Source organism: Ceratotherium simum, chromosome 10 (assembly GCF_057802395.1).
Source record: "Ceratotherium simum simum isolate JZ-2026a chromosome 10, ASM5780239v1, whole genome shotgun sequence".
In the NCBI taxonomy this organism is placed as follows: Eukaryota; Metazoa; Chordata; class Mammalia; order Perissodactyla; family Rhinocerotidae; genus Ceratotherium; species Ceratotherium simum.
The window spans coordinates 29,580,353-29,606,256 of NC_141909.1; the positions used below are offsets into that span (position 1 = coordinate 29,580,353).

At 35.4% G+C, this 25,904-nt stretch overlaps 1 protein-coding gene across 19 annotated transcripts in view; it reads left to right on the top strand.

Moving 5' to 3' along the window:
- Positions 1 to 25,904, top strand: part of RBM26 (RNA binding motif protein 26) — a 105,990-nt gene that overhangs the window by 22,867 nt on the left and 57,219 nt on the right. For 11 of the 19 annotated variants that reach the window (XM_087435940.1, XM_087435936.1, XM_087435938.1 and 8 more), the window contains exons 2-9: positions 13,814 to 13,932; positions 14,570 to 14,706; positions 17,660 to 17,748; positions 18,420 to 18,637; positions 20,216 to 20,476; positions 21,255 to 21,494; positions 21,913 to 22,083; positions 22,440 to 22,595. In XM_087435940.1, coding sequence (XP_087292066.1) covers positions 13,814 to 13,932; positions 14,570 to 14,706; positions 17,660 to 17,748; positions 18,420 to 18,637; positions 20,216 to 20,476; positions 21,255 to 21,494; positions 21,913 to 22,083; positions 22,440 to 22,595 — 1,391 coding nt within the window. The remainder of the gene's footprint in view (positions 1 to 13,813; positions 13,933 to 14,569; positions 14,707 to 17,659; positions 17,749 to 18,419; positions 18,638 to 20,215; positions 20,477 to 21,254; positions 21,495 to 21,912; positions 22,084 to 22,439; positions 22,596 to 25,904) is intronic. The other 8 variants (XM_087435944.1, XM_004423097.3, XM_087435945.1 and 5 more) reach the window with 3 other exon arrangements.

Genomic DNA, 25,904 nt, shown 5'->3' on the forward strand with positions numbered 1-25,904 from the left:
GGCCCCCAACCTAGCACTTTTAATAATATATAGTCTTTATACTTTTTTTTTTTTTTTGGTGAGGAAGATCGGCCCTGAGCTAACATCTGCCAATCCTCTTCTTTTTGCTGAGGAGGACTGGCCCTGGGCTAACATCGATGCCCATCTTCCTCCACTTTATATGGGACGCCACCACAGCATGGCTTGCCAAGCGGTGCATTGGTGCGCGCCTGGGATCTGAACCAGTGAACCCCGGGCCGCTGCAGCAGACCGCGTGCACGTAACCGCTTGCACCACCGGACCGGCCCCCTTAATACTTTTGAAATGGCTGAAATCTAGTTTTATTAAGTGACTATACCATAGTTTACCTAACCATATTGTTCTTATTTGTCATTTAGTTTGTTTTCTTTTTTTTTTTACTTTATAAATAGCTCTGCATGAACATCTTACCCTATGTATCTCCCTCCCCCATTGTCATTAGTAGGAATTATTTTCTAGATGTCACCTAATGCTGCTTTTGGAGGCCTTTTTAATATTAAGTGTGTGTTTGAAAGCGGGGCCAGGTGTTCTTGTTGGTGGTGTTTTTTTAAATCTAGTAATTCAGATAAACTTGTTTTATGATGTCATGTGCTGCATTGTGGCCAGTAATTCCTCTTGTTTTCTTGTCTCAACTGTTTAAAAAGAAGTGACAGGAAATAGTATGTCAGTATAAATTCTGGTCTGTTTTTGACTTCTTTATATTATAACTTTCTGCATCCTGCTATGCCTACATTCTCTAATTATTAATTTTCCATTGTTAACTGGCAATTTAAAAAGTTGATATGAAAAAACATTTATAAAAATCTTAAATGAAGTCAGTTACAAATGAAAAATATTTGAGTGATTATAAATTCTACATATAGGCATTAATATGCAGTTCAGCAGATCATTTATTGTTCTTTGTAATACAGTTTTAAATGCAACAACAGGTGCTTTGAGACCTATAACTCAGGACCTTTTTGAGGCATGTTTTATAGGAAATTGTTATTGTGACCCTTCTTATATGTTTATATTCCTTAATGATATCTCAAGTAGTTACTTTACCTTTTCAAAAAGTTTAATTCTTTATAATGCAGACAGACTGTGAAAGAGATAGATCCCATTTTGAAAACTGCTTTTATAAACTTGCAGTTACTAGTCTGTGAAGTTTTTCACACACTTTCTCAAATTGGATTGTGTTCAAGTTTTGAAGCTTCTGATGACATTAAATAGCCCAAACTAGAAGAACAGTTATGTTCTGTGAGGGATTATGACTATTCATGATGGTTAGGAAGAGGTTTTTTAAACCAGCTAGACTTTGTTGGTTTCAGAGTAGGGAGAATTTTTATTGCCATGCTGAAGTGTTTGGACAATTTTGGGGACTAGGGGACAATTATGGGATACTGGGGAACATTTATTAAAGCGGGGGAGTAACTTGATCAGATCTTGTTTTAAGAAGGATAGTGTGGCCGGTGTTATGTAAAGATTTGATTACATTGTAGCATTTTGGAGATAAGACTGGTTAGTGGTTTTTTATTCTAGTTTTTTGTTTTTGTTTTTTTTTGCTGAGGAACATTTGCCCTGAGGTAACATCTGTTGCCAACCCTCCTCTTTTTTTTTTGGCTTGAGGAAGATTCACCCTGAGCTAACATCTGTGCCAGTCTTCCTCTGTTTTGCATGTGGATTGCCACCTCAGCATGGCTGACCAGTGGTGTAGGTCCATGCCTGGGATCTGAACCTATGAACCTAGGCTGCCGAAGTAGAACGCACCAAACTTAACTACTACGCCATGGTGCCGGCCCCTGTTCTAGTTTTAAGAGTAAGTTGTAAAATGCCTGAACTTGGACTTTGGCAGGAGGTAGAAAGAGAGAGGTAATATTCTTGGAATATATGTACTGAATATAAATGAGGGCCATCTCAGCAATGAGGGTATGGGAGGAAAAGACAACTAGAAAGGATTTGTCAAAATGCTGGAGACATTTTTATTGACCTTTTTTGTGTTTGTGATAGATGTTTGACCTTGTTAGTACAGCTTTATATTTGTCATAATTGGATTTGACCTAAACTGAGAGTTGTCTTTTATGAGTTCTGGTTAATATGCCCCTGGTTTAGGATGCCCTTAGAAAGTATGATAATTAGTAGAGATTTCTCCACACATTGTGATTGATTCTGGGGAAAGGGTAGACGTAGTAGTTACCTAGAATCCCTGTGAGGGAAAGACTGCCCACAAATAGTAACATGTAACAGTGTTAGAAATATGTACAGATCTTAAGTTTAGATTCTCCTGTCAATTTAGGAGAAATATATAAAATGTTTCTATTTAGTAGAATTTAGTTATTCTTTTTCCCTTCCGAGGGTTCAAAATTTACTCCAGTGTTTAGAAAAGGGGATTCTATGGCTCTTGAAAAAGACCTAGAGGAAAGAAAAGTAAATGTTTTTTTCCAAGTTGCATACTGAATTTTAAAAGTTAACTAAAAGTTTCTGGGAATGGGAAGAGGAGGAGGAGTGCAATGATGGTGAAAGCATAGCATTTTATTCCTAAAAATGACCCACTTTTTCAGATCATATGGTTCAGGGCCTTTGTTTTACAAATGAGAAAACTGAAAAGCCTAGAGAAGTAAAATGCTAACCCGGGATAACATAACTAATGAATAAAGTAAGATAATACCGGTCTAGAAATCTGAAAACCCTTAGGTTTTTGGAGTTCAGTCCGGTGCTTTCTATTTAGAATACCAGACTGCTTCAAGGAAAGGCTGACAGTTTGGCTTAGAGGACAATGTAGGTTTCAAAGGGAATAGTACTTAAAATATTGTAACTAGATTTTAATGCCTTTTCTAAGGGGAGTGAATATAGGCATGTTATAACACTAAATTTTTATTTTATTTCGTTCTTTAGTAATCTATTTGTTACGGTGTTTAGCAGATTAGTAAAATGCTTTCATATTTGTAATTACTTCTAATTTGGCAGAGCAGCTGTTCTCTCAGATAAAGAAACTGCAACTTAGTTTCCTTAGTCCTGAGATTTGTGAGCTGAGAAGTGTCTATAACATTTTCCCTTTTTTAATGAAAAATTTTCAACGTGATTTGTTAGCAGTATTAGAAAATTTAGGGGCAACATTGGAAAAAGACCTGGAAGCAAATATATACCATATACAGCCACACAGCATTAGCCAGAACTTTTTTTTTAAATATATTAGAAAATAGGTGGTAAGAGTTTAATTGACTTGGTCAAATTTATGCAACAGAATGACAGAATTAGGTTTTTCAGATTTATAGTCTTAGTGCTATTCCTTTTGGATAATTCTGCTGCTTCTTGGTCGTGAGAGAAAAATGTTCCCTAGTAGTCTCTCCTCTCTCTTAGTAACTGAAGGGATGAAGTATCTTAGATCTGTTTTGTAACTTAATAGAATATGTATCCACATATAAGTAACTGAAGGGGTGGCCTTTGGAAGCCAGAGCCCTTTCCCAGAGAACTCAACTCTTCCTTAACAATGAATTGGAATGTAAAACATAGACTAAATGTGGAGTTGTGTTGTGGGCTGCCATATCAGCATTTCACCTGCAGTCCTATGTTTAAGGGAGAGTTCTGTGACATGATGCTGTAACCACACCCATCTGTGCTCAACTGCCATTTGGGCTACTGCTTTTTACACTGAACAATCTAGCATTTTACAACCTGATTATTAGGTCTTATCCTTGAGAGTATGAAGATTGACTTTGTCTTTGAATTAGACACTTAACAGATACTTTCTAAATAACTTCTAAAGCAGTGGTTCTCAAGTGTGATATGAGGACTTCTGGGGTTTCCTGGGACTCTTTCATGGGGTCTGTGAGGTCTTTACTTTTCCAACTGTATATCGGTGTAAGGCCAGATTTTCTTCATCTATTTCAACCAAAACATATCACAATCTTACATTTAAGATTGAATGTAAAAGTAGATATAGGAATTGGTCTGTCTTCTTTTAAGCGGACACTAATGTTATTTGCAAAAATGTGAAACATTGTCAGTTGTCTCGCTAAATTTTTATTTTGCTGTGGAAATATAATTATTTTTTCATAAAACATTTGACTATTTAGTTTCAGGTGAGGCTATTAGTCATAGATCTCTGCCCATCTCTGCAGTGGAGATATGGCCCAAACTGGGGAAGATGAGTCATTTTCAAGGACCAGTATGATTCTGGGGGAGAGAAGGCCAGGCCCCTTTCTCAGGCTTCACTATCTGTTAGAGTAATGTAAGCCTGGAACTGCTCGAGGGGCCATCTTTGTTGCCCTATGGAGAGGGCCTGCTTGAAAATGAACCAAATTCCAAGGAAAGCAGAATGAAAAGAGAAGGTGCTGGTGACATCATTTGAATTCCTGCATCCAGCTATGCCTGAAGTCAGCCCCACCGTTGGACTTCTCATTTATTTGTACTAGTAAATTCCTCCTTTTGATTACTGCCCCCCCAAAAAGGGTATTTATGTTAAATTGTAGTGGGTTTATTGTTGTTATTTTAAACTAAATTAATTTAAAATTGTCTCATGGGCCGGCCCTGTGGCTTGGTGGTTAAGTGCGCGCGCTGCGACGCTGGCAGCCCGGGTTCGGATCCCGGGTGCGCATCGAGGCACCACTTCTCTGTCCATCCTGAGGCCGAGTCCCACATACAGCAACTAGAAGGGTGTGCAGCTGTGACATACAACTATCTACTGGGGCTTTGGGGGCAAAAAAAAAAAAAAAAAAAAAAAAAAATCTTTAAAATTGTCTCAGTTTTAATTCTTAATATGCTAAATATTGGTAGATATAGCCCTTCTAAATAAAAGCTGTTTAGAGTTTTCTGTGATTTTTAAAGTGTAAAGGGATCCTGAGACCAAAAAGTTTGAGAACCACTCTTCTCAAGGTAAGAAGGAATTGCTGCTATTTCTTGGGGTAATGAAGAGGAATGAAGGAACTGACTAAATAGATTTTAGTGTTATAATTACGTGTATCATGATAAGTTTTTGCAGTGATAAGTGGTTTGTGTGATGTTCATGGATGGATCGTATTTACATACACTTATTTTGTGGTAGTGATTTTATTTTGTAGAATGAAGTGGGTGTGTAATAATTCTTAATGAGTAACCTTTGCTGAAACTAATTACTATGTACAAAAAATCTATTTTTGCCTCCTTATTTCAATTGAATGAAGCTGTGTAGTAAACTATGGCAATTGAATTTTTCAGTGTATGTATTTGTTGCAATGGAATTTGATTTTTAAGAGAGTAATCCTAAATACAGAATAATAGAACCATGACTTTGATGCAAATTAGATATTTTTCTTGAATATAAAGTGAAAATTTGGTAGGAGCAGATGTGGGTGGATATCTGTGTTCTAGAGTTACTGAGTTAACATATTTAAATTTAATTTTTAATTCCCACTGCCACCTCCAGCTCCTCCTTCTCAAGATTACTAAAAATGGAAGCTTGAATTCCATCAGTTATCTTCTAGTGAATTTCTAAAGCCTCCAAGAAACTTGAGCAAAACAAACTTCTCTTTGAAATATTGTGCTAGAGTATTAGCTTTTTTACTTTACTGTCTTATTACTATTTTGAAAGTCCTGAATTAAAAAGTAAAAGTTAGTGTGTGTGTGTGTGTGTGTGTCTATGTGTGTGTGTGTGTTAGGAGGATTAATTACAACCTTTACATCTAGGGGTGATTTGATTTATGTTATTTAAAGTATTACTGAAGAAAATTCAGTTCCTTTGGGAGATTATATTACAACACTTGATTTCCTGCATTGCTTTAGCTTCTGTAACTTGTTTAGTGTGTGTGTAGTCATGCGCTGCATAATGACATTTCAGTCAGTGATGGACTGCGTATATGACAGTTGTCCCATAAGATTTGTACCATATGGTCTAGATGTGTAGTAGGCTGTACCATCTATGTTTGTGTAAGTACACTCTATGATATTCACACAACGACAAAATTGCCTAACGATGCACTTATTAGAATATTTCCCTGGGCTGGCCCCGTGACTTAGCGGTTAAGTGCACGCGCTCCGCTACTGGCGGCCCAGGTTCGGATCCCAGGCACACACCGACGCACCGGTTCTCCGGCCATGCTGAGGCCGCATCCCACATACAACAGCTAGAAGGATGTGCAACTGTGACATACAACTATCTACTGGGGCTTTGGGGAAAAGAAAGGAGGAGGATTGGCAATAGATGTTAGCTCAGAGCCGGTCTTCCTCAGCAAAAAGAGGAGGATTAGCACGGATGTTAGCTCAGGGCTGATCTTCCTCACACAAAAAAAAAAAAATTAAAAAAAAAAAAAAGAATGTATTGCAAACATGACTATAATTCCCTCCCCAGATGCAGCTGAAAGAGAATGACCCTCTTAGATGGTCACCGCTGTGCTTTTCAAGGGCATTATTAGTTGTATCCTTAGCACAGTATATTCAGAGATAGATAAAATTTTATTTTCATGCCTTTAAAATTATTGGTTTGAGGGACTTCATAGTGATCTGGATATTTAATTTGTCAGAGTTCATTGAACCAGTTAATTTTAAGTCCTTATATAGGTGAGAGATTAGAAATCCAAATATTCATGAATACTCATTTGTTCCGTCCCACTGGATTCTTGTTCCTCATGTGTCAAGTAGGCGCAGACCTCAGGCCTTTTCTGTTGGGTTCCCTTGGCCTGAGCTGTCCTTTTTCCAGATAGCCAAAAGACTTGCTTGTACTCCCTTCTGATCCCTGTTTAAATTCTGCTCCGTGTTTAAATATCACTTCATCAGAGTCCTTCCCTGATGATCTTGTTCGTTCATTCCTTCTTCTCCCTCCCTTTTCCTCCTTCCTTCCCTTCATTCCTCCTCCTCTATACTTTATCCCCTTACCTTGCATTATTTCTCCTCAGAGCATTTGTCTATATGACAATACATTGGATGGATGGATGGATGGATGGATATATTGTCTGTTTCCTCCCTACATCCCCAATGTAAATTCTGTGAAGATAGGGACTTTATTTTTTCCAAAGTTGTATCCTTGGGATCTAGAACAGCACCTGACATAGTAGGTGCTTATTAAATATTTTTGAAAGATGAGTGTGATCTTTGGAAGATAACCAATAAACTATTTTATTCTCAGAATGAAAAAGAAGGGGTCTCTGACAAAAATGAGCTATTGATCTAGTGAGCTAGATTTGTACATATATTCTCTCTCTTTCTCTTTTTCAGTATTCTGTCTCAGGTACTGTGTTAGGCTTAGAGGCTATCAGTAAGAAGTTCTAGGGCCGGCCCCGTGGCTTAGCGGTTAAGTGCGCGCGCTCCGCTACTGGTGGCCCGGGTTCGGATCCCGGGCGTGCACCGATGCACCGCTTCTCCAGCCATGCTGAGGCCGTGTCCCACATACAGCAACTAGAAGGATGTGCAGCTATGACATACAATTATCTACTGGGGTTTTGGGGGAAAAATAAATAAATAAAATTTAAAAAAAAAAAGTTCTATTTTGGGATTTTGATAAAACTATCTTTTTTATAGTGTGTTTTTTATTATAGTGTAATTTAAAAAAATTATTAGTAATATTTATATATCAGTAATTTAAAAGAATACTGTATTCTGTATTTCATATATCTGTACAATATCTCATGAATAAAATTAAACCTAAAGATTATACTTTTTCAGGATTGTGAGGCATTTACTATTCAATCCAGTGCTTTTCTACCTGGGGCTGTTCAGCTTGTACTTGAAACCATTCTAATGATGGAGAACTCACTTTCTTTCAGTCAGTTTATTCAGCCTTTGGGAGCCTCTGATTATTAAAAAAAAGTGCATCTCTATTTTAAGCCAAAATCTATTGCTTCCACTTACTGGTTCTAATTATATCCCATGGAGGATATATTGCATAAATGTAATCCTTCTTCCTTGTGATAGCCCTTCAATTTTTTGAAAACCTACCAAGTTTTCTCTGACATTTCAGTTTTTCAGGCTGAGAATCCCTAGTAAGCTGATAATGATATCCATTTACTTTTCTGGTCATTTTCCAAGAATCTGTTTGAGTTTGTTTATACGTTTATAAAAGATGGCACCTTAGAAGTGAAAGCAGTGGCACTACCTACTGCATACGAGAGCTGCACTGTTTCCTATCTAGTTCTCAGTTTTCTATTTTATTGCATCTTTATGATTAGTTTTTCCCCAACCATATCACACTATATCTTATTTGACTTTTGTTAATTACAATACTTAGTTGCTCCCCCTCTATCTCACCTTCCACTAGTACTATTGGTAAGTCATGTCTCTTGCCTTTCTTATTTTATAGTTTCTGGTTTTCTTTGTTTGTGCTCCCCACCCCCCACACACAGAAGGGGTAATTGGAGTTGGGGAGCATTGTCAGAGTTATGCTTTATTGGCAGATTATGTTTTTGCTGGGCTAAGAAGTACTTATGGAACATAGAAATCAGTGGGAATTCAGCCTGTTTTCTAAGGTAGGAATGAAATCTGTCACGCAGTATTATTTCTTTGTCCTTAAACATTTTCAAAATCCGATTCTTTTTTTTCTCTCTCCCTGATCTGAAAGAAGATTTCAGCTCTACTTTCCTTTCACACCCTTCCAGAATGCTGGCAATATAGTAGAGGGTAAAGTCTAGCTCTGACAAGATATATATCATTCAGATCACAAACCTATCATCAGCAGTGAACTGGTGTAGTAAAGTACCTCATGAACAATCTTGCTTGCCATGGAGACAGTTTTTTAAAATAACTAACCCCTTACTATCTGAATATAATTTTCTTTTGATTAGATAAAACATTTTTACTTCATTTATTTTGCATAGCAGGTTATCATTGCTGGAAGTTCAGATGAAGTAACATTTCCACTTTTAATTAAAACAAATAGAAAAGAGAACACATATTTTTACGCTCTATCCCTGATCCGTAATGTTTTGGTGTATTATTAAACTTCCATAGTTCAAATTATTTTTTACTCAGCTATAATTTGCAAGTACATACCTTTTTTTTGTTTTCAAAAATATTGAAATAAAATGAAATGACTTCTTATAGGGCTTAAGAAAAATTACCTCCCAAATGCAATTTGCTGTTTTGCTATTAAATGTGCAAGTACTTATATAATTGCTTCTACTATATAATTTTCAATCTAACAAATTTTAAAAAGTAATCTTTTCAGACTGTTTCAAGCATTTAGAATTTTTGTGTATGGTAGTTGATTTGTTTTACCTTTATTGTTTCTTAATCAGATTTGAATTGCTTCCTATAGAAGATGTTGAGCAAAGATTGTTCAAGATTTCTGTCTTGCCGTTTTATAAAACTGTGGTCTATAGACCATAATAATTACAAAGTTACAAAGTTCTTTCTCCAGATTTTTGGCTGCTAACATTTTAATTCACTTTTATAGTGTTCTATTTAAAAGATAATGGAGTGGGAATGGAATAGATTTGATACTTAGTTAAGAGAAGTGTAAGGTGACAGTTAAGTCGTTAGAAAGGCAATTATTAAACCAATATTTGATCAAATTATAGCATTTGGACTCCGTGTAAAGACTCTGAATTTGTTTATTAACATCAATTGCAATGAAACAGTATAACACAGTGATAGCATTATGTATCATAGTGATTTCCAGTAAACTGAAGTATTAGTTTAGCTTGATGTCTAGTTAGGTTAATGTTTAGTTGATTTTGCTTATTCAGGTTACCTAACATGAATATTATTTCATGGTCTCTCAGTATTGCCAGACATAAGTATATCTGTAGATATATCATAACGTTATTGTCCCATTTCTTCATACTTATTTCATCACAGGTCTAAGTATTTCCATGCTCTTTATGATAAAAACATGAAAAAATTAATTTACCATAAATTATTTTGTATGTATTTAAAATAAAATTTGTTGGTATAAGTAAGTATATTGAAATAAATATCAAAGAAAAAGTTTTTAAAAATCTTTCACATTACCGTTGAAATGAATTTTTTTTCTTTCTTCTTGTTTAGTTTATAACCCACTTCATGTCTTTGTAAATAAAAGGAAATAATCTATGAGAAAAGTCAATTTATGATTACTAACAAATTACCCTGAAACTTAACCTACTATTGCAGCAGACATTTATCATCTCATGACATTTATTATTCTTGTGGGTCAGGAATTTAGGAGCAGGTTGGCTGGGTATTTCTGGCTCACAGTCTCTTATGAGATTGTGGTCAAGCTGTCGATCAGTGCTCCATTCTTCTCAAGGTTCCACTGGGACTGTAGAATCGGCTTCCAAGCTCACTCATATGTGACTACTGGCAAGAGACCTCAGTCCTCCCTGCCGGTTGACTGGAGGCCTCATTTCATTGCCACATGGTGCTCTCCATAAGGCTACTTGAGTGTCCTTGGAACATAGCAGCTGATTTCTCTAGAATAAGTGATTCCAGAGAGAGAGAAAGGAGGATGCTACAATGCCTTTCATGACCTCGTCTCAGAAGTCAGACACCATCACTTTTGCCATATTCTGTTTGTTTAGAAGCAAGTCACTAAATTGAGCCCATTCTCAAAGGGTGGGGAATTAGGCTCTACCTTTTGAAGAGAAGAGTGAAGAATTTGAACATGTACTTACCACAGTGATGGAGACTAGGGAGTCTTAACAGCATATGATAAATGCTATACTAGTTCCTTAATAGAGTAGTTGTCAACGCTGACACTATCAGATTTATTTCTGCAGCCTTTATAAAACAAATATAGCAAAACAGCTGGTTGAATTAAGCCTGTTGATTCGTTTGCAGTCAGGTTTTCCATAGATGTTTTCTACTCTGCAACCACAGCTGTCCACTGTCTTTAAGATGTACTTTTTGATTGAGTGACCTATGTTACTGCTATACTTTTGTAGAACTGTTATTTTCCAGGTATGTGTAGACATTAAGACTTTGGGTGAATGTATTACAGTATTTTCCAGCTTTAATGTATATAGGTTCTTTATTAATATTCTAGCATTTGAACTTTTGGTAGAACGTGTGGAATCTCTATTTGTGTTTATTATTGTTAGAGTTAAAATTGCTAACAATTGTCACAAGAAAGAGCAATGAAAATGAATTGAAGGATGTCATGTCAAATGTATCATGTATGTATCTGTTTTTCCTCAAATGAACTATTATTGAGTTATCCTCTCCTGCTCCACCCTCACGCTGCTCTTTTGTAGTCATCTCTCCCTGCAGTGATTCCCTAATCTTTTTTTTTTTTTTTTTTTTTTTTGGTGAGGAAAATTAGCCCTGAGCTAACATCTGTTGCCAGTCTTCCTCTATTTTGTATGTGGGTCGCTGCCGCAGTGTGGCTTGACGAGTGGTGTAGGTCCATGCCCGGGATCCAAACCCATGAATCCAGGCTACTGAAGCAGAATGTGCTGGACTTAAATACTATGCCACGTGGCTGACCCCTTTCTGTCTTTTTTTAAAGCTATGATTGTTAAGCCTTTTTGTGTCATCAGTATCCTTGGAAAATCTAATTTACTGAGCATCATTTATGTTATTGGCATGAAACTAAACTACTGTTTTTATGCTACCAAGCTAGGAAATTAAATCAAAGCTGGGAGGTTGATTCTAGGTTGGGATTTTGCCAAGCTGGTGACATAGAATGGTGGAAGGAAAGTGAGGCAGACGTGGTTGAGGAATTGTTTAGAGGCTGCTTGAAATAATGGACTTTGAAAATTAAGCTGGAAAGAGGAGAGTACAAGAGGAGGTAAGTTAGAGGAACTGTGCCTTATAGGGAGGTAGAGGCATTGTGGTGGGTTTTGACTAGGAGTAATTGTACGGATAGGGAGTTGGTGGCTGTAACAAGGTGTTTATAGCGGTAAGTAAATCGGAGGTCTGGTTTTTGGGCAGCTCATTGTATGAGGCAATCTAGTGTAGTGGTTAAGAGTGTCAACTTGGGAGTAAGAAATTTAGGTTTAACCTTGGTTCTTTTACTAACTTCCTTGTAGTTTGGGGCAGTTTGCTTAGCTTTTTTCTGAGCCTCAATTTCTTCATCAGTAATATGAGAGCTAAATAGAGTATGTAAAGTATGGAGTGCAGTTGATGGCTCAAACTAGGTGTTCAGTAAATGTTAGTGATTAGCTGTAATTTTGTTTCTACTTACCCTGACTTGTAAAATGATCTTTAAATAGATAACAATTTCAGCTTAGTTGAAAAACAGTTATCTGGTTTTTGAATTGGATAGAGAGAGTTCAGGCACCAGAAACTTTTTTTCCTGACCCTGTTCCTCCTTGACTTAGAACTGCCCCCCCCCCACAACAAGAAATCATAGTTATTTGTTTGTACTTCCACATATTTATTATTCAGACGTAAGCCAATCCAAATGTATAATTTCTCCTTTTTCCCCACAGAAATGGTAACCTACTATACAAGTTTTTTCTCTACCTTGCTTTTTAAAGTTAGCAAATTAATATGAAAATTTCTCTATGATATGAAAACTCTTCCTCATGCTTTTTTTTTGTCCTTTTGCTGTATGCCATTACCTTGAATAGATTTAGTATAATTTCTTTTTCCAGTCCTCTGTAAATGGACGTTTGCAAATTTTTGATTTTACAGTCAATGTGACAATGAATAACTTGTATACATGTCATTTTGGACGTGTAAGTATGTCTGTAAAGTAAATTCATAGAAGTAGAATTGCTGGGTCAGTTGCATTTGTGACCTTGATACTGCCATACCCTAGGGGCTACCAGTTTACTCACAGCAGCCACAATATGTGAAAACTGCTTGTTTCCCCATAGTCTTACTTCCGGGATATATTTTCATATTTTTAGATTTTGCCAACTTTATAACCAAAAAATGATATTTCAATATAGCTTAAGTTTGAATTTCTCTTATGAGTGAGGTTGTACTTTTACTGATATTTGAGTCATTTTTGTTTCTTTTTCTGTTTAGTATTTTTTTGTATCGTTTGTTTTTTTTCTCTTAATGGTGTTGGTTTTACTGATTTATAGAAAATCTACCTATTAGGAAAACACCTTTTGTGATGGGTTAAACTATTTGAGCTTTTTTCTCATTTGTTTTTTCACTTTTTTTCATTCTAAAGTTTTTCCTTTTTTTTTGTATAATCAAATTACTCTTGTGATACATGGATTTTCTGTCATAATTCAAAAGATCTTCATTACTCCAGAGTTATAAAATAACTTTCTTGTTTTCTTCTAATACTTTAATGGCTTCATGTTTTTACAGTTTTATATTTATTGTGATATATGGAATAAATTATGGATCCAATTTGGCTTTTTAAAAGATAACTGCCAAGTTGTCTCAATATCATTTATTACCTAGTTCCTCTTCCTCGTTGATTTGGATGCCACCTTTATAAAACCTAAATTTCTGTATATATTTAGATCTATTTCTAGACTTTCTTTTCTGTTGTTAAAATAATATACTGTGTGATATGTTTTCAAATATCCCTTTATTGCCCTCTCTCTCAGGATTTTACTGGCTATGATTTGTCTAATTCTGGGGGGGGGGCGCCTTTTGGTATTTTATTTGATATTTTATTGGTATTTGGTATTTATTAGTATTACCACACTATATTAGTTTTTTGATGTTTTGATGTTGTTTATACTTTGTTATAACTTCTGTTTTTAATTAAAAAAAAGCTTACTGAGTTTTTAATACGTATTAGTATATATTTGGGAGGATGCTGAATGATGACTACATATATCATGTAAAGTATATTAATATAAGAGGGAAGAACTTATGTGTTCTTCATTGCCTTCCATGAGCCAGGTGCTTTTGACATATATTAACTCACTTATCATACCAGCTAAATCAATTTGTAACTGGAATTTGCAGAATGTGCAGTTGTTTATGGCTAAATTTCCTTGTATGTTTTTTTCTTCAGCTGTGATGCAGATCCATCAGCCCTAGCAAAATATGTTCTCGCTTTGGTAAAGAAAGACAAAAGTGAAAAAGAGTTAAAGGCATTATGTATTGATCAACTGGATGTATTTCTTCAAAAAGGTAAGATCTTTGGTTTAAAAATACTACTTTATTTTAATTAGTTATTTAAGATTATCCACAGAGTATTAAAGGAGTTCAGTAAGAGACAGGCTCTAATTGTAACAAAGTTGAACAAACAGTATTCTTACTAGTTATATCCATAGCTTGCTTATAATGGAAGCCTTTTCTGTCATTAATGTCCTTATGCTCTTTCTTAAAGCATGCTGATAGTTTTTCTTAAATGATCAAGAAAATGACTTAATGCTTGTTTATTTAAAGATAGTACTCCTTAGGAAACTACTTTGAATATTGGCTAACACAGTGCTTCTCAACTTTTTCTTCCCTTTGCCAACATCTAGATAATGATGGTATTTGTGTTTGGCACACTGAGGGGATATGTGGAGACTAGTTATGGCTCCAGCCATTCTAGTTAGAGCTTAGTTAAGGCTCTGGCCGTTCTAGCCCCTAGCACTCTAAAAATTGAGTGGATTGGTATTACCACAGGACTTGTGCCATGGCATACGGGTCAGGAAGCTATTGGTAGTATAACTTCTAGATTTGTAAAAGTTAAGATATATTTCATCATACTGAAGTCTGATGTGGAGAATTAGTATCTTAGCAAACGTCTTTGATCAATGGTTTTTGGTTTTATTTTTAGAGACACAGATATTTGTGGAAAAACTTTTTGATGCTGTGAATACAAAGAGTTATCTACCTCCTCCAGAGCAGCCATCATCAGGAAGCTTAAAGGTAGAATTTTTTCAGCACCAAGAAAAAGATATAAAAAAAGAAGAGGTAAGGATTTGTGATAAACCTTACATGTTCTTTAAAAGCATATAAGGAATAATTAAACTGAGTTTTGTTTTCTGTATCTGTGTTTGGAGACCTCAAGTCCACGCCCAGGTTCGATGATTTCACCAGGAGCGCTCACGGGACTCAGCATATATTCATACTCATGGCTGTGATTTCTTATAGCAAAAGAATACAAAGCAAAATCAGCAAAGGGAAAAAGGCGTATTGTGTGGAGTCTGGGAAGAAACAGGCATAAGCTTCCAGAGGCCTCTCCTAGTAGAGTCACACAGGATGCTCTAACAAGTGATGACAACATGTGTGAACCAGGGACGGTCATTAGAGTGCCCAGAGATTTTATTTAGGGCTGGTCACATAGGCACCGTCTGCCTAGTATGTACCAAAATTCCACATTCCCGAGAGGAAAGCAGGTGTTTAGCCTAAAGCATATTGTTTAACACGAACAATTCAGGCATAGCGAGCTGTTATTATCAGGGAATAACGGGAACCCTCCGGAAATCAAAATTCGTAGACACCAGCAAATGGCCTACCTTGCAAACAGGCCTTTCTAAGGATAACGGTCTCAGGCTTGCTTGTAACTCTTTTCTGCACAGTGTCTTATAGCTGTGGACTCTTAACTGTCTGTGTTCTATGAAAATAATTAGATTGACAATAGATTTGTTTGCTTTTGTCCTACGTATATTTTGTAGGGGACTATTTTTAAGGTAGTCAAATAAAAGGACCTTCACAGGGCGATGGAAATGACTTCATACTTTTAAGAGGTTTTGAAGTTTTTACCTTTTATACAAGACTACCATTCTTGTTTAATAATCATATGATAATTCAGATCTCCTTAATTTGGTGTTTAAAAATTGTAATTCTAGCAAAAATATTGACAATTTAAGCCATGACATTACTGTGGTTAGCCTAGCTTTAGGTCAAATAAATCTTGGTTAAAATTTTGGCCTTACCAGACCCTGCTTTGTGACCTTGAAAACATTACTTTTCTGAGCCTTAGTTTACTCAGCTGTGAAATGGAAATATTACAGGGTTGTTGTGAGGAATAGTAAAATAATGTCTGTAAAGCACTTGGCATAGTGTGTGGCACGTAGTAGGTTCTCAAAAATAGGTAGTTGCTGTTAACTGTTGAGACGTTGTTGTGTGGTGGGAGATGTGGTTCTGGTTGTGACCTTTGGTTTTTTCCCCTCATACTCTTTTTTTTTTTTTCCAGATTATATAAGTGATACATGTTCATTATGTAACTATATATACATATATAATATTATGTAATAATTCTCTAATGTATTTTTATCTCTCTATGTCTGAACATGTACACATGTATATGTATATAGTTATACATACACATGCATAAAACACCTCCATCTCATCTGTCTTCGGAGAAAGACCAGAAATAAGTTTAGAACTGTGCATCTTTCATACCTAACAGTATAGAGGATCTGTTAGTAAGGAAGAGAGATATTGGATATTGTCTGGGCAACTGCATATGCTCCATAGAGATAGACAATACTTTTAAGTTTTCCCACTGATGGAAGTTTGGGTTGGTTCCAGATTTTTGCTATTACAAATTATATTTTAATTCTTCAAAAATCTTTAGTAAAATCGTGAGCTCTTGGTTTGAGAATCAGTAAGAAGTCTTTTCCCCCAAATGAGTGAGTGGTGAAGCCTTAGTCTTAGATCTGTTAATATAATATTTCACTACAGTTTTCTTTACCAGTTGTGAAGGATATTTATCTCTGATCTTTCAGAACTGTCAAAATGTCGGATGCCAGTCAGGATTTAAAATACTGTGGGTGCGTAAAAGTTCCCAATTGGGCATGTGCTGTGGAATATGATGATCTGTTAACATAAATTACTCGCGAGAGCGCATTGAGGCAAATAGAAGGGAAAAAGTGCATCTGGAGGGTCTTATTTGTACCCACTTTTTTTGGGGGGGGGTTGTGAAGTAGGTGGGAAGAGGAGAACAAAAGTATTTACAGGAAAAAAAAAGCAAACTGTTGAAAGAAGTCTTTTAAGCAGTGTTTCCCAGAGTTTGGTCTGTTGATAGGATTTCCATTTACTTTATTATCCAACATGGGCCACTTTTGATAGTGAGAGGCTCTTACCCAAAGGGATGCCAGAACAATTGGCATAAACTGACATGTGTTTTATGTCTTACTATGCTTTGACTACCTGCATCAGAATATCTTAGGGTTCTTACTAAAAATGTAAAATTTTGAGCCCTATCGTATTTACAGAAGCCACATGTTCAGTATTTCCTGAATTTTTTATCCTCTAAATCCTTTTTTTCTGTTTCTAGTAACACCTATTAATGTCCTATGGAACCAGTGTTCTGGGTAGTACAGCATGGAAAATTCTGGCCAAGAAAAAGTAGCAATGATCAAGGGAATGTTTTCCAGTGCTGCTTTCTATTAATCATATAGTATGAATGGGGGCCCCTCATAGGAAGGAGGAATATGTAGCTACCATACTACTGTGAGAAACTGGAGAACTATTTCACCTTATATAGTTTCTCACATGTTCTCTTTTTCTATGACTTGGTCAGTTTTAATGCATTCTCCTGTATACCCTAATGTGTTTGGTGCCAGACCAAATCCATGAAACCAAAACATGAATGTGTATTGGACTTTTGAAAGAAGGACTTAAAATTGGCTTTCCACTAATTATGTTAAAATGAAGACACTTGCTTAAAATGTTTTCTCACCACTCATATCTTAAGATAAGCATTTATGAGTTTCTTCACCATTCACTTTAACTTTTAGCAAGCCTCTTTTATGGTTAAATTAAATGATTGTACTTAGAGATTAATTTTGTATGAATGTTTTTAGAAGAGGACACTTTTGCTTCTCTATTTTAATATCAGTTAAGTCATTGAAATGCTAGTAACATGGCGAGGAATAACTGTTGCTAAACTTATACACATTTTTTCTTTGTATATCAGATCACGAAGGAGGAAGAGCGAGAGAAGAAGTTTTCTAGAAGGTTAAATCACAGTCCTCCTCAGTCAAGCTCTCGATACAGAGAAAATAGGTGATTGAGTCATTGAACCATGTTCAGTGTTTAGACATTGGCTATCTTTTATATGAGTGTTTAGACTTGATTATCCTTTGTATAGGAGCAAGTAATGTCTACTTTTTTATTCATCTAGGAAAGTGTAATTTGGTCCTTTTCTACCAAGAGTACGTAGTCGGATTTGTAGGTCCTGGAAGTGAGATTTATAACAGTGCTTGGCATATATTAGTTATTGTTATTATTTGTATTCCTAACTTCAAATTCCAGTGAAATGTTACTGTGAGACCTTTTTTGCACAAAGCTTCCCTTTAGTGTGAATAAATTATTTTTCCTATTAAGTCTTTAAAAGTGTTTAAGTGCAGTGTGTGGGATACATGCCTATGAGACTGTCTGTACAAGACAATATATATTATAAGATGTATGTACAGATGCCTAAACGTGTAGATGGCTTTGTGTATAAGACTAAGGATTAAGACGTTAAGAGTTTTTTTCCTTTAAAAGGATTTTAGAGTACTTAAACAGAACGTGTTCAGTTTTTCAGTTATTTGAGTTTGCTATATTTGTAATCTGATAGTGGGTTAAAGAATCATGATGTTACAAGAATTAAATATGACTTTTGCGTTTAATTACAGCTTTTCCTGTATCCACTTAAAAATTATTTACATAAAAGTGATTATATATTTCTTTAGAAGTCGTGATGAGAGGAAAAAAGATGATCGTTCTCGCAAAAGAGATTATGATCGAAACCCTCCTCGAAGAGATTCATACAGAGACCGGTACAATAGAAGACGAGGGCGAAGTCGCAGTTATAGCAGGAGTCGGAGTCGAAGTTGGAGTAAAGAGAGGCTTCGTGACAGGGATAGGGATAGAAGCAGGACTAGAAGCAGAAGCAGAACACGAAGCAGGGGTAAATAATCCATATATATCTATATTTTGGTTGGCATTCTTTTATTGTGAAAAAAACTCATTTGTGAGTTTTAAAAATTGTTTTAATTTTGTCAGTGTTGTCTTCATTTTTTCTATTTTCATGTATTTTGTGGTCCAAGAAAATGCTTTTTAAAAATTTCTTTAAAAAATTTTATTTCATGTAAATTAAAACCACAACGAATTACCACTGCACACTCCATCAGAATGACTAAAATTAAAGCGACTGACTTTATCTGGTGTTGGTGAGGATGGAGATAAACTGGAAGTCTTTGGAAAACACTTTGACAGTATCTTAAAAATGTAAACTTACACCAAATGACTCAGCCATTCTACTCCTAGGTATTTACCTAGGAGAAATGAAAGTGTATTTCCACACAAAGACTTGTATGCAAATGATCATGGCAGTTGAGAGAAAGATACCGTACAAAAAAGAGTATATATGTCTGTAAAATTTTAGAAAAGGGAAACTAATATATGATGCCAGACAACAAACCAGTGGTTGCCTGGGATGGAGTAAAAGAGGGATGAATTATAAAGGGGCACAAAGATTTTGTTGGGCATGATGAAGATGCACAGTATGTACATTATTTTGATTGTGATGGTTGGTTTCACAGATGTATAGGTAGATCAAAATTCATTAAATTGTATATTTTAAATATGATCAGTTTATTATATATCAATTATACCTCAAAACTATTAAAACAGTTAAAAATTTTCATTTCAGATGTGTATATTTGCAAGAGAATGTCATTTCCATCATGTATAGTTTTTCTTCCAATGTGTATTGTTGAAAGGAAGATATTGCAGGCAATAAAACAACTAAAACACTTTTGAGTAAAACACCTTTACTCAAGCTTAGAGTTTTGCTACTCTTGCAATCTTTGTTGTACAGTCACCTTCAGCCTTTAGGAAATAATATTTATGGCCTCTGTATAAGCCCTGTCCTTCTGTTATTCTTAGTGTTTTTTCCTCCTATGATCTAAGTGTACTAGGCCTCTCTGCACATTGCTTCACTTAACTAATCTCCTTAATACCTATTCTCTTCCCTTGGGACCGTATACAGCCCAGTTAATTTCTTTGTTCGTGTTTAAAATGAACTCCATTTTCTTCCTCTTTGCTCATCCATTCTTATCTTTAACAAATAGTGTTCACTGTAAAAAGCCATGCTAGGATTTTTAGATGAATAACAACTAAAAATATTCATCACACAAAAAATAACCATACTTTTATTGAATATTTTGTTTTGTGGGCTGAAGTTATGTATACTAAGATTGCAATGAAGAAAATAAAAAATCTCTTTTCTATAAACAGAACTCCAAGAAAAAACTCATTAAGTACAGCAACTTTATGTGTGATTTTATAGTTTAGGTCATATTGAAAAGAAATAGCTTATCTTGGAACATTGTGTATTCATTGAGTAGTTTTTAAAAGGAAAAGATGGATTGTGTAAAATTTGAACATTTTCTCTGTTTAGCAAAAATATCACTATTTCTTAGATCTGCGACTTTTTTTTTTTTTAATAGAGTATAGTTTTATAAGTCATTATATTTTGTTGCAGAAAGGGATCTGGTAAAACCTAAATACGACTTGGATCGAACAGATCCGTTAGAAAACAATTATACTCCAGTTTCTTCGGTACCTAATATTTCATCTGGCCACTACCCTGTACCTACTTTGAGCAGCACTATTACAGTAATTGCTCCTACTCATCATGGTAATAACACTACCGAAAGTTGGTCTGAATTTCATGAAGACCAAGTGGACCATAATTCATATGTAAGACCACCAATGCCAAAGAAACGATGTAGAGACTATGATGGTAAGTCTTTCAATTGTTTCATGAAGTATTGAATTAATATTTCCAGCTGACTACATGCTGTAAGTTTAGGTCACACACAGTTATTCCAACCTATTGGAAATAGTGGGAAACTAGTCTTAAGCACTTTATGAATTCCTCAATATTACAAAAATCTTTATTAGTCATCATTGACTATTGAATATCAATTTAAAGATAGTGTTTATTTTCATGTAACTCTTAATATATTTTTTGAGTTTACCAAACAAGAGTTGTATCTACTGAGTTATTTATCAGGGAATCTACTACCAAAACATTATTCACCAAACTCAATTATTTAGAAATGAATGGTTACTGGCATGTAAGTAGAACCTAGAAATGTGAGTATCACCTATGTAAAAATTTTATAAATGAATTGAAGACTCTTAAGGTTTACTATAAAAGTTTTGTAGATTGTATTAAAGTTATAGTTGCAATATACGTGAAGTTTTAAGTGAGAGATTTAAATAAAGGAAATTTATTTGGCAAAGTATGGCAAAAGTATGTATAAGTTTTATATCATGTTTCTAGGTAGGTGTCCTCATTTTAATTTGATGTTATTTTTTTTAGTGTGTACGTTAGCTATATTATCACTTGGTAAGTGTTTTATATTACTGGAAATTAGATAGGTCTTGCGATATGGTTAATTATACTTGCCCGATATTGAAAATATTCCTATTTTTAAATATCTTACTTTTGTTGACTTAGAAAATTAATATGTACAGCACTTTTCATGTTTGTTTCTAACTATTCTTCCCCACAGAAAAGGGTTTCTGTATGAGAGGAGACATGTGCCCTTTTGATCATGGAAGTGACCCAGTAGTTGTAGAAGATGTGAATCTTCCTGGTATGCTGCCTTTCCCAGCACAGCCTCCTGTTGTTGAAGGACCACCTCCTCCTGGACTCCCCCCACCTCCACCAATTCTTACACCTCCACCTGTGAATCTGAGACCCCCAGTGCCTCCGCCAGGCCCATTACCACCAAGTCTGCCACCTGTCACAGGTAAGTAAATAGGTTTGTTTGCTTGTATTTATTATCTATCCATTCATAGTCTTTTAAAAAAGTTAATAGCTTATGCTTGCTTTTGTTAAAAGTATCTAAAGTAATCCTATAGATGCCTGCTAGAAACTAAGAGCAAGATACTCCAATTTGGAATATGCCCCCACTTTGCAGACTATGCCAAACCTATGGTTTACTGTGATTTGGAGTGGCCCTGAATTACGCACGTCCTTGATGAATCCCAGCTACCTGTGGTTCTTTATAGCTTAAGACAGACCTGTTTTGGAGTACATTAAAAGGATATTTTTCCCTAGAAAACTAATATATTTGTAAGAGCTTGGTATTTGTAGATATTATAGTTTGATAAATGAGAATATCATGCTTGGATGTACAATAACTTATTTTATTTGTTTGCTTTCAGATGATATTTCTTATTCTTTGGTTTTGACAGGACCACCACCACCACTTCCTCCTTTGCAGCCATCTGGCATGGATGCTCCCCCAAACTCTGCAACCAGTTCTGTTCCCACTGTAGTAACAACTGGCATTCATCACCAGCCTCCTCCTGCTCCACCCTCTCTTTTCACTGCAGGTGCAGTTTTGGCCCTCTCTATGTTCATAATGTAATATAGTTTTAGAGCAGAGTTTTAGATGAGGAATTTAAAAATGTTTACAGAGTGAATCGCTCTATCAGGTCTATTTTTCTTACTAAAATTATGTAGAATAAAATGTAGACATGCTGAATGTACATTAAATGTAAGTCCTAGTAACTATTTTTTTTAAAACTGTTATATTTTCTTTTTATTAACATTTTTATTTTCATAAAACTAAATTTTCTTTTTAATGCATATAAACTGTGTTAGTTATTTAGTAATAATTAGTTTACTTTTTCTATTATCAATATAAGAAATTACCAAGTGGAGTTTTATAATTGTTTTTTAATTACAGTTTTTGTATTACCAGATACATATGACACAGATGGCTACAATCCTGAAGCCCCAAGCATAACAAACACTTCCAGACCTATGTATAGACACAGAGTGCATGCACAAAGGCCTAACTTGATAGGACTAACATCAGGGGATATGGATTTGCCACCCAGAGGTACTGTGATTAATCTTTTCTTCTTATCATTTTCATAATATCAAGAGTGGCAAGACATCTTTAACGAACAGTTGGTCCTGCATTTATTGGGGTTGAGTAAAGGATGATGATTTTGTTTATTCTTTGGATCTTTTGTCTCCCGTGAGAGAAGAGGTAACGTGTGGTTCCCTGTGTATGCTATTGGTGACACTTTATTCTACCATCTAAGGGGAAAGAAATTTCCCAAAAGTACTTATTTTTTTAAGGTACGTTTTGGGGGTATTTTCTGTCATTTGCAGTCTTAATTGGTTCATTTAAACTCTTGAGAGGAATGTTTTAATTCCTAAAGATAGATTCTTTCATAGTTTGGATAATAAAATTAGCTGTACAAACTTGTGCTTAATATGTATTTTATTTTTATTTACTTTTGACATGTTAGAATTTGATATTGGTTTGCTTATAATAAAAGAATTATGTTTTAGGAAGTGACTATTAGCTTTTAAAATTTTCTTAGAGGAGACAGACTTTTGATAAAATTTCTAAACAGGATAAGATATCTAGAGTTTAGACTGATACAGTTACAAGCCAGGGCAGCAAAAGTGCTATACTAGAGGTGTAAACTGATATGAAAGTTCAGAGGAGGGAGAGAGTTCACATTAATTTGCAAGATGGAGCATTTGCTACAGATAAGATTTGATGCAGCGAAGTGAGGGATTGTCAGACACAACAGAAAATATTATGTAGGCCAATAAAAATACATCTTTTTCCCTAATTACCTTAACTTATAAATCTCATTTTCTTTCCACTTTCCTTGCTGTCTTTTTTTCCTAGTCAAAAAAAAAAATCATGCCTCATCAATTGTGAATAAAAATCCAACTTATTTAAATAAGTAACAGTTAATACCTAATGTGGTTTAGTAACTTGTGATTACTTATACTTGGCATTTTTTAATTTGTTCATTGGAAACTCAGATTCTGAGCATCTGCCTTGAGTGTTCCGAGAACTTTTTGTGATGGAGGTAGGAGGAACATTTTAATTTATACTCAATTTAATTTATATTCTCCGGGGCCAGCCCGGTGGTGTAGCTATTAAGTTCTTGCACTCTGCTTTGGCGGCCCGGGTTTCGCAGGTTTGGATCCCGGGCGGGGACCGATGCACCGCTTGTCAAGCCATGCTGTGACGATGTCCCATATAAAGTAGAGGAAGATGGGCACAGATGTTAGCCCAGGGCCAGGCTTCTTCAACAAAAAGAGGAGGATTGGCAACGGATGTTAGCTCAGGGCTAATCTTCCTCTCTCTCTCACACACACACACACACGCAAACACACGCTCACACACACACAAAATAAAAAATAATAATTTATATTCTCTTTGAGATCACAGAATAGCATTTCATGTGGATGCCCCCTTTTCCTCACACCTTTTAAATTCTTGAGGTATTCTAATAACTGTCATTAACAACAACAACAACAGAAAAAAGATTTTTTCACCGTTTCTATGGAAGGAATATAAGATTGCTTGTAATTGAAAAGTAGCCACTTAAAATTGTGGCTGTTCATGGTTTTTACTCATTCCCTGAGTCTCCTACCTGACTAGCTCAGAGAATACCCCATCCTTCTTTGGGTCACTACTGAGCAATTCTTTTCATCATACCAATGCTCCTTGCTTGTACTGGAACCTCCCACATCAAGTCATCTCTTACCTTGCTGCTTTGGAGTGGCATAAATATATGCCACTACAGATCAATATTTATTAGACCCATTCCAATGTCAGGCCAGTTTTTTGTTGGTGATCAAGAGAAGGAAGAGAGATCAAACCCCTTGCATATAAAATCTTACCGTGTAGAAGTTTATATAGTAATTTCAACTCCACGTGGATGTAGTTACAAGTTAACGGAAGTGGCCCTATTAAGAGAGAAATGTTATGTATGCCAACTTAGGAATTTGAAAGCCTTTTGCCATAGAATCATTGTGCATAGTGATTATTTTAGTAATGTTCTTTACATACATCATATGCTGTTTTTGTGACTGGTTTAGGACTATATTCTCCATTAATAACATTGTTTTTATGTACCAGACAACAGATTGCGCAACCCGTTTAAATTGAGGGTTACGTATACTTCTATTTCCTTGTCTTTTTTCAGTCTGCCTCCCCCCAAAATGTTCTCATCTGTTGCCCATTTGGTTTGAAATCTGTCCTGGATTGTGACAGATACATGATTAAAAGCTTGTAATATTGTTTATTATATAATTATTATACATTTCTAATAGCCTATAGATGGCCTTAATTTAAATTTGTAAGACTATTATGTGATAATTGTAATTTTATGCTTCATACTTTAAACCTGATGGAGAATTAACATTTCATATTAAACAAATGAACAAAATTTAGGTTCTTTGGTGCCTTGCAATTACTAATATAAAAGTGACCTAGAGGCCCTAATAATTGTTCTTTCCAGATTTCTAAGGAGGTGGAGGACTTGATAGATGCTCCCTTGATTGGGTATAGGTAGGAAGAAGGGCTAAGACGTTTTCCATTTGCTGTCAACAAAACCAGTGCTGAAAATTTCAAGCAGAAAAACAATTTATTATAAGGGTATTTGGAGAAGAACACAGTACATATAACTAATAGACACATTAGGTAATTGTATACCAAGAGGAACTTGCTTTTGTGTATTTAACACTTCCTCTTTTAAAAAATAACAGTGAAAGAAAATCTGACAGGATACAGATGAGTTGGAGCAAACACATCACAACTGCTGGGGGAAAAACATACCACTGCCTCTTTTAGTGAACTTTCAGTTAAAGAACATATTAAAGTAAAAGAGAATATTGGATAGCTCAAAGACTCTCCAAAGGGGCCAGTGAACCAGGCTTGGGAGGCAGGAATAAGGCCAAAAATCCTATTACAGAACTGGGCAAAGAAACCTCAACTTGCACTGTGAACATCACTAATGCTAGATACTGGATGTTTCCACCTGATCTGCTGCGGAGATGTAGGATAAGTCAGTTAGCCAGAGAAAGTGGATCGATAGAGCACATAGACCCTATAATACTTTTGAGAAACTCAAAGAACTTTGTGACTAGAACAGAGGGAGTAAAGGGTGTGGAAGGAGCTAAGAAGCCAATTAAAGGCATTTGAAGAATTTTAGAAAAGAGATGATAGTAGCCAGACTAGGGTAGTAACACTGGCAAGTGAAAGATTTAAGTTTATCGGAAAGAATTGACCACATTTGTAACTTATTGGGTTGTGGGGCTTAGAATGATGGTAATGGAGAGCGTGAAAAAGAAGACACCACGTTTCTGCTCTGGATAATTGGGCAGATGATAA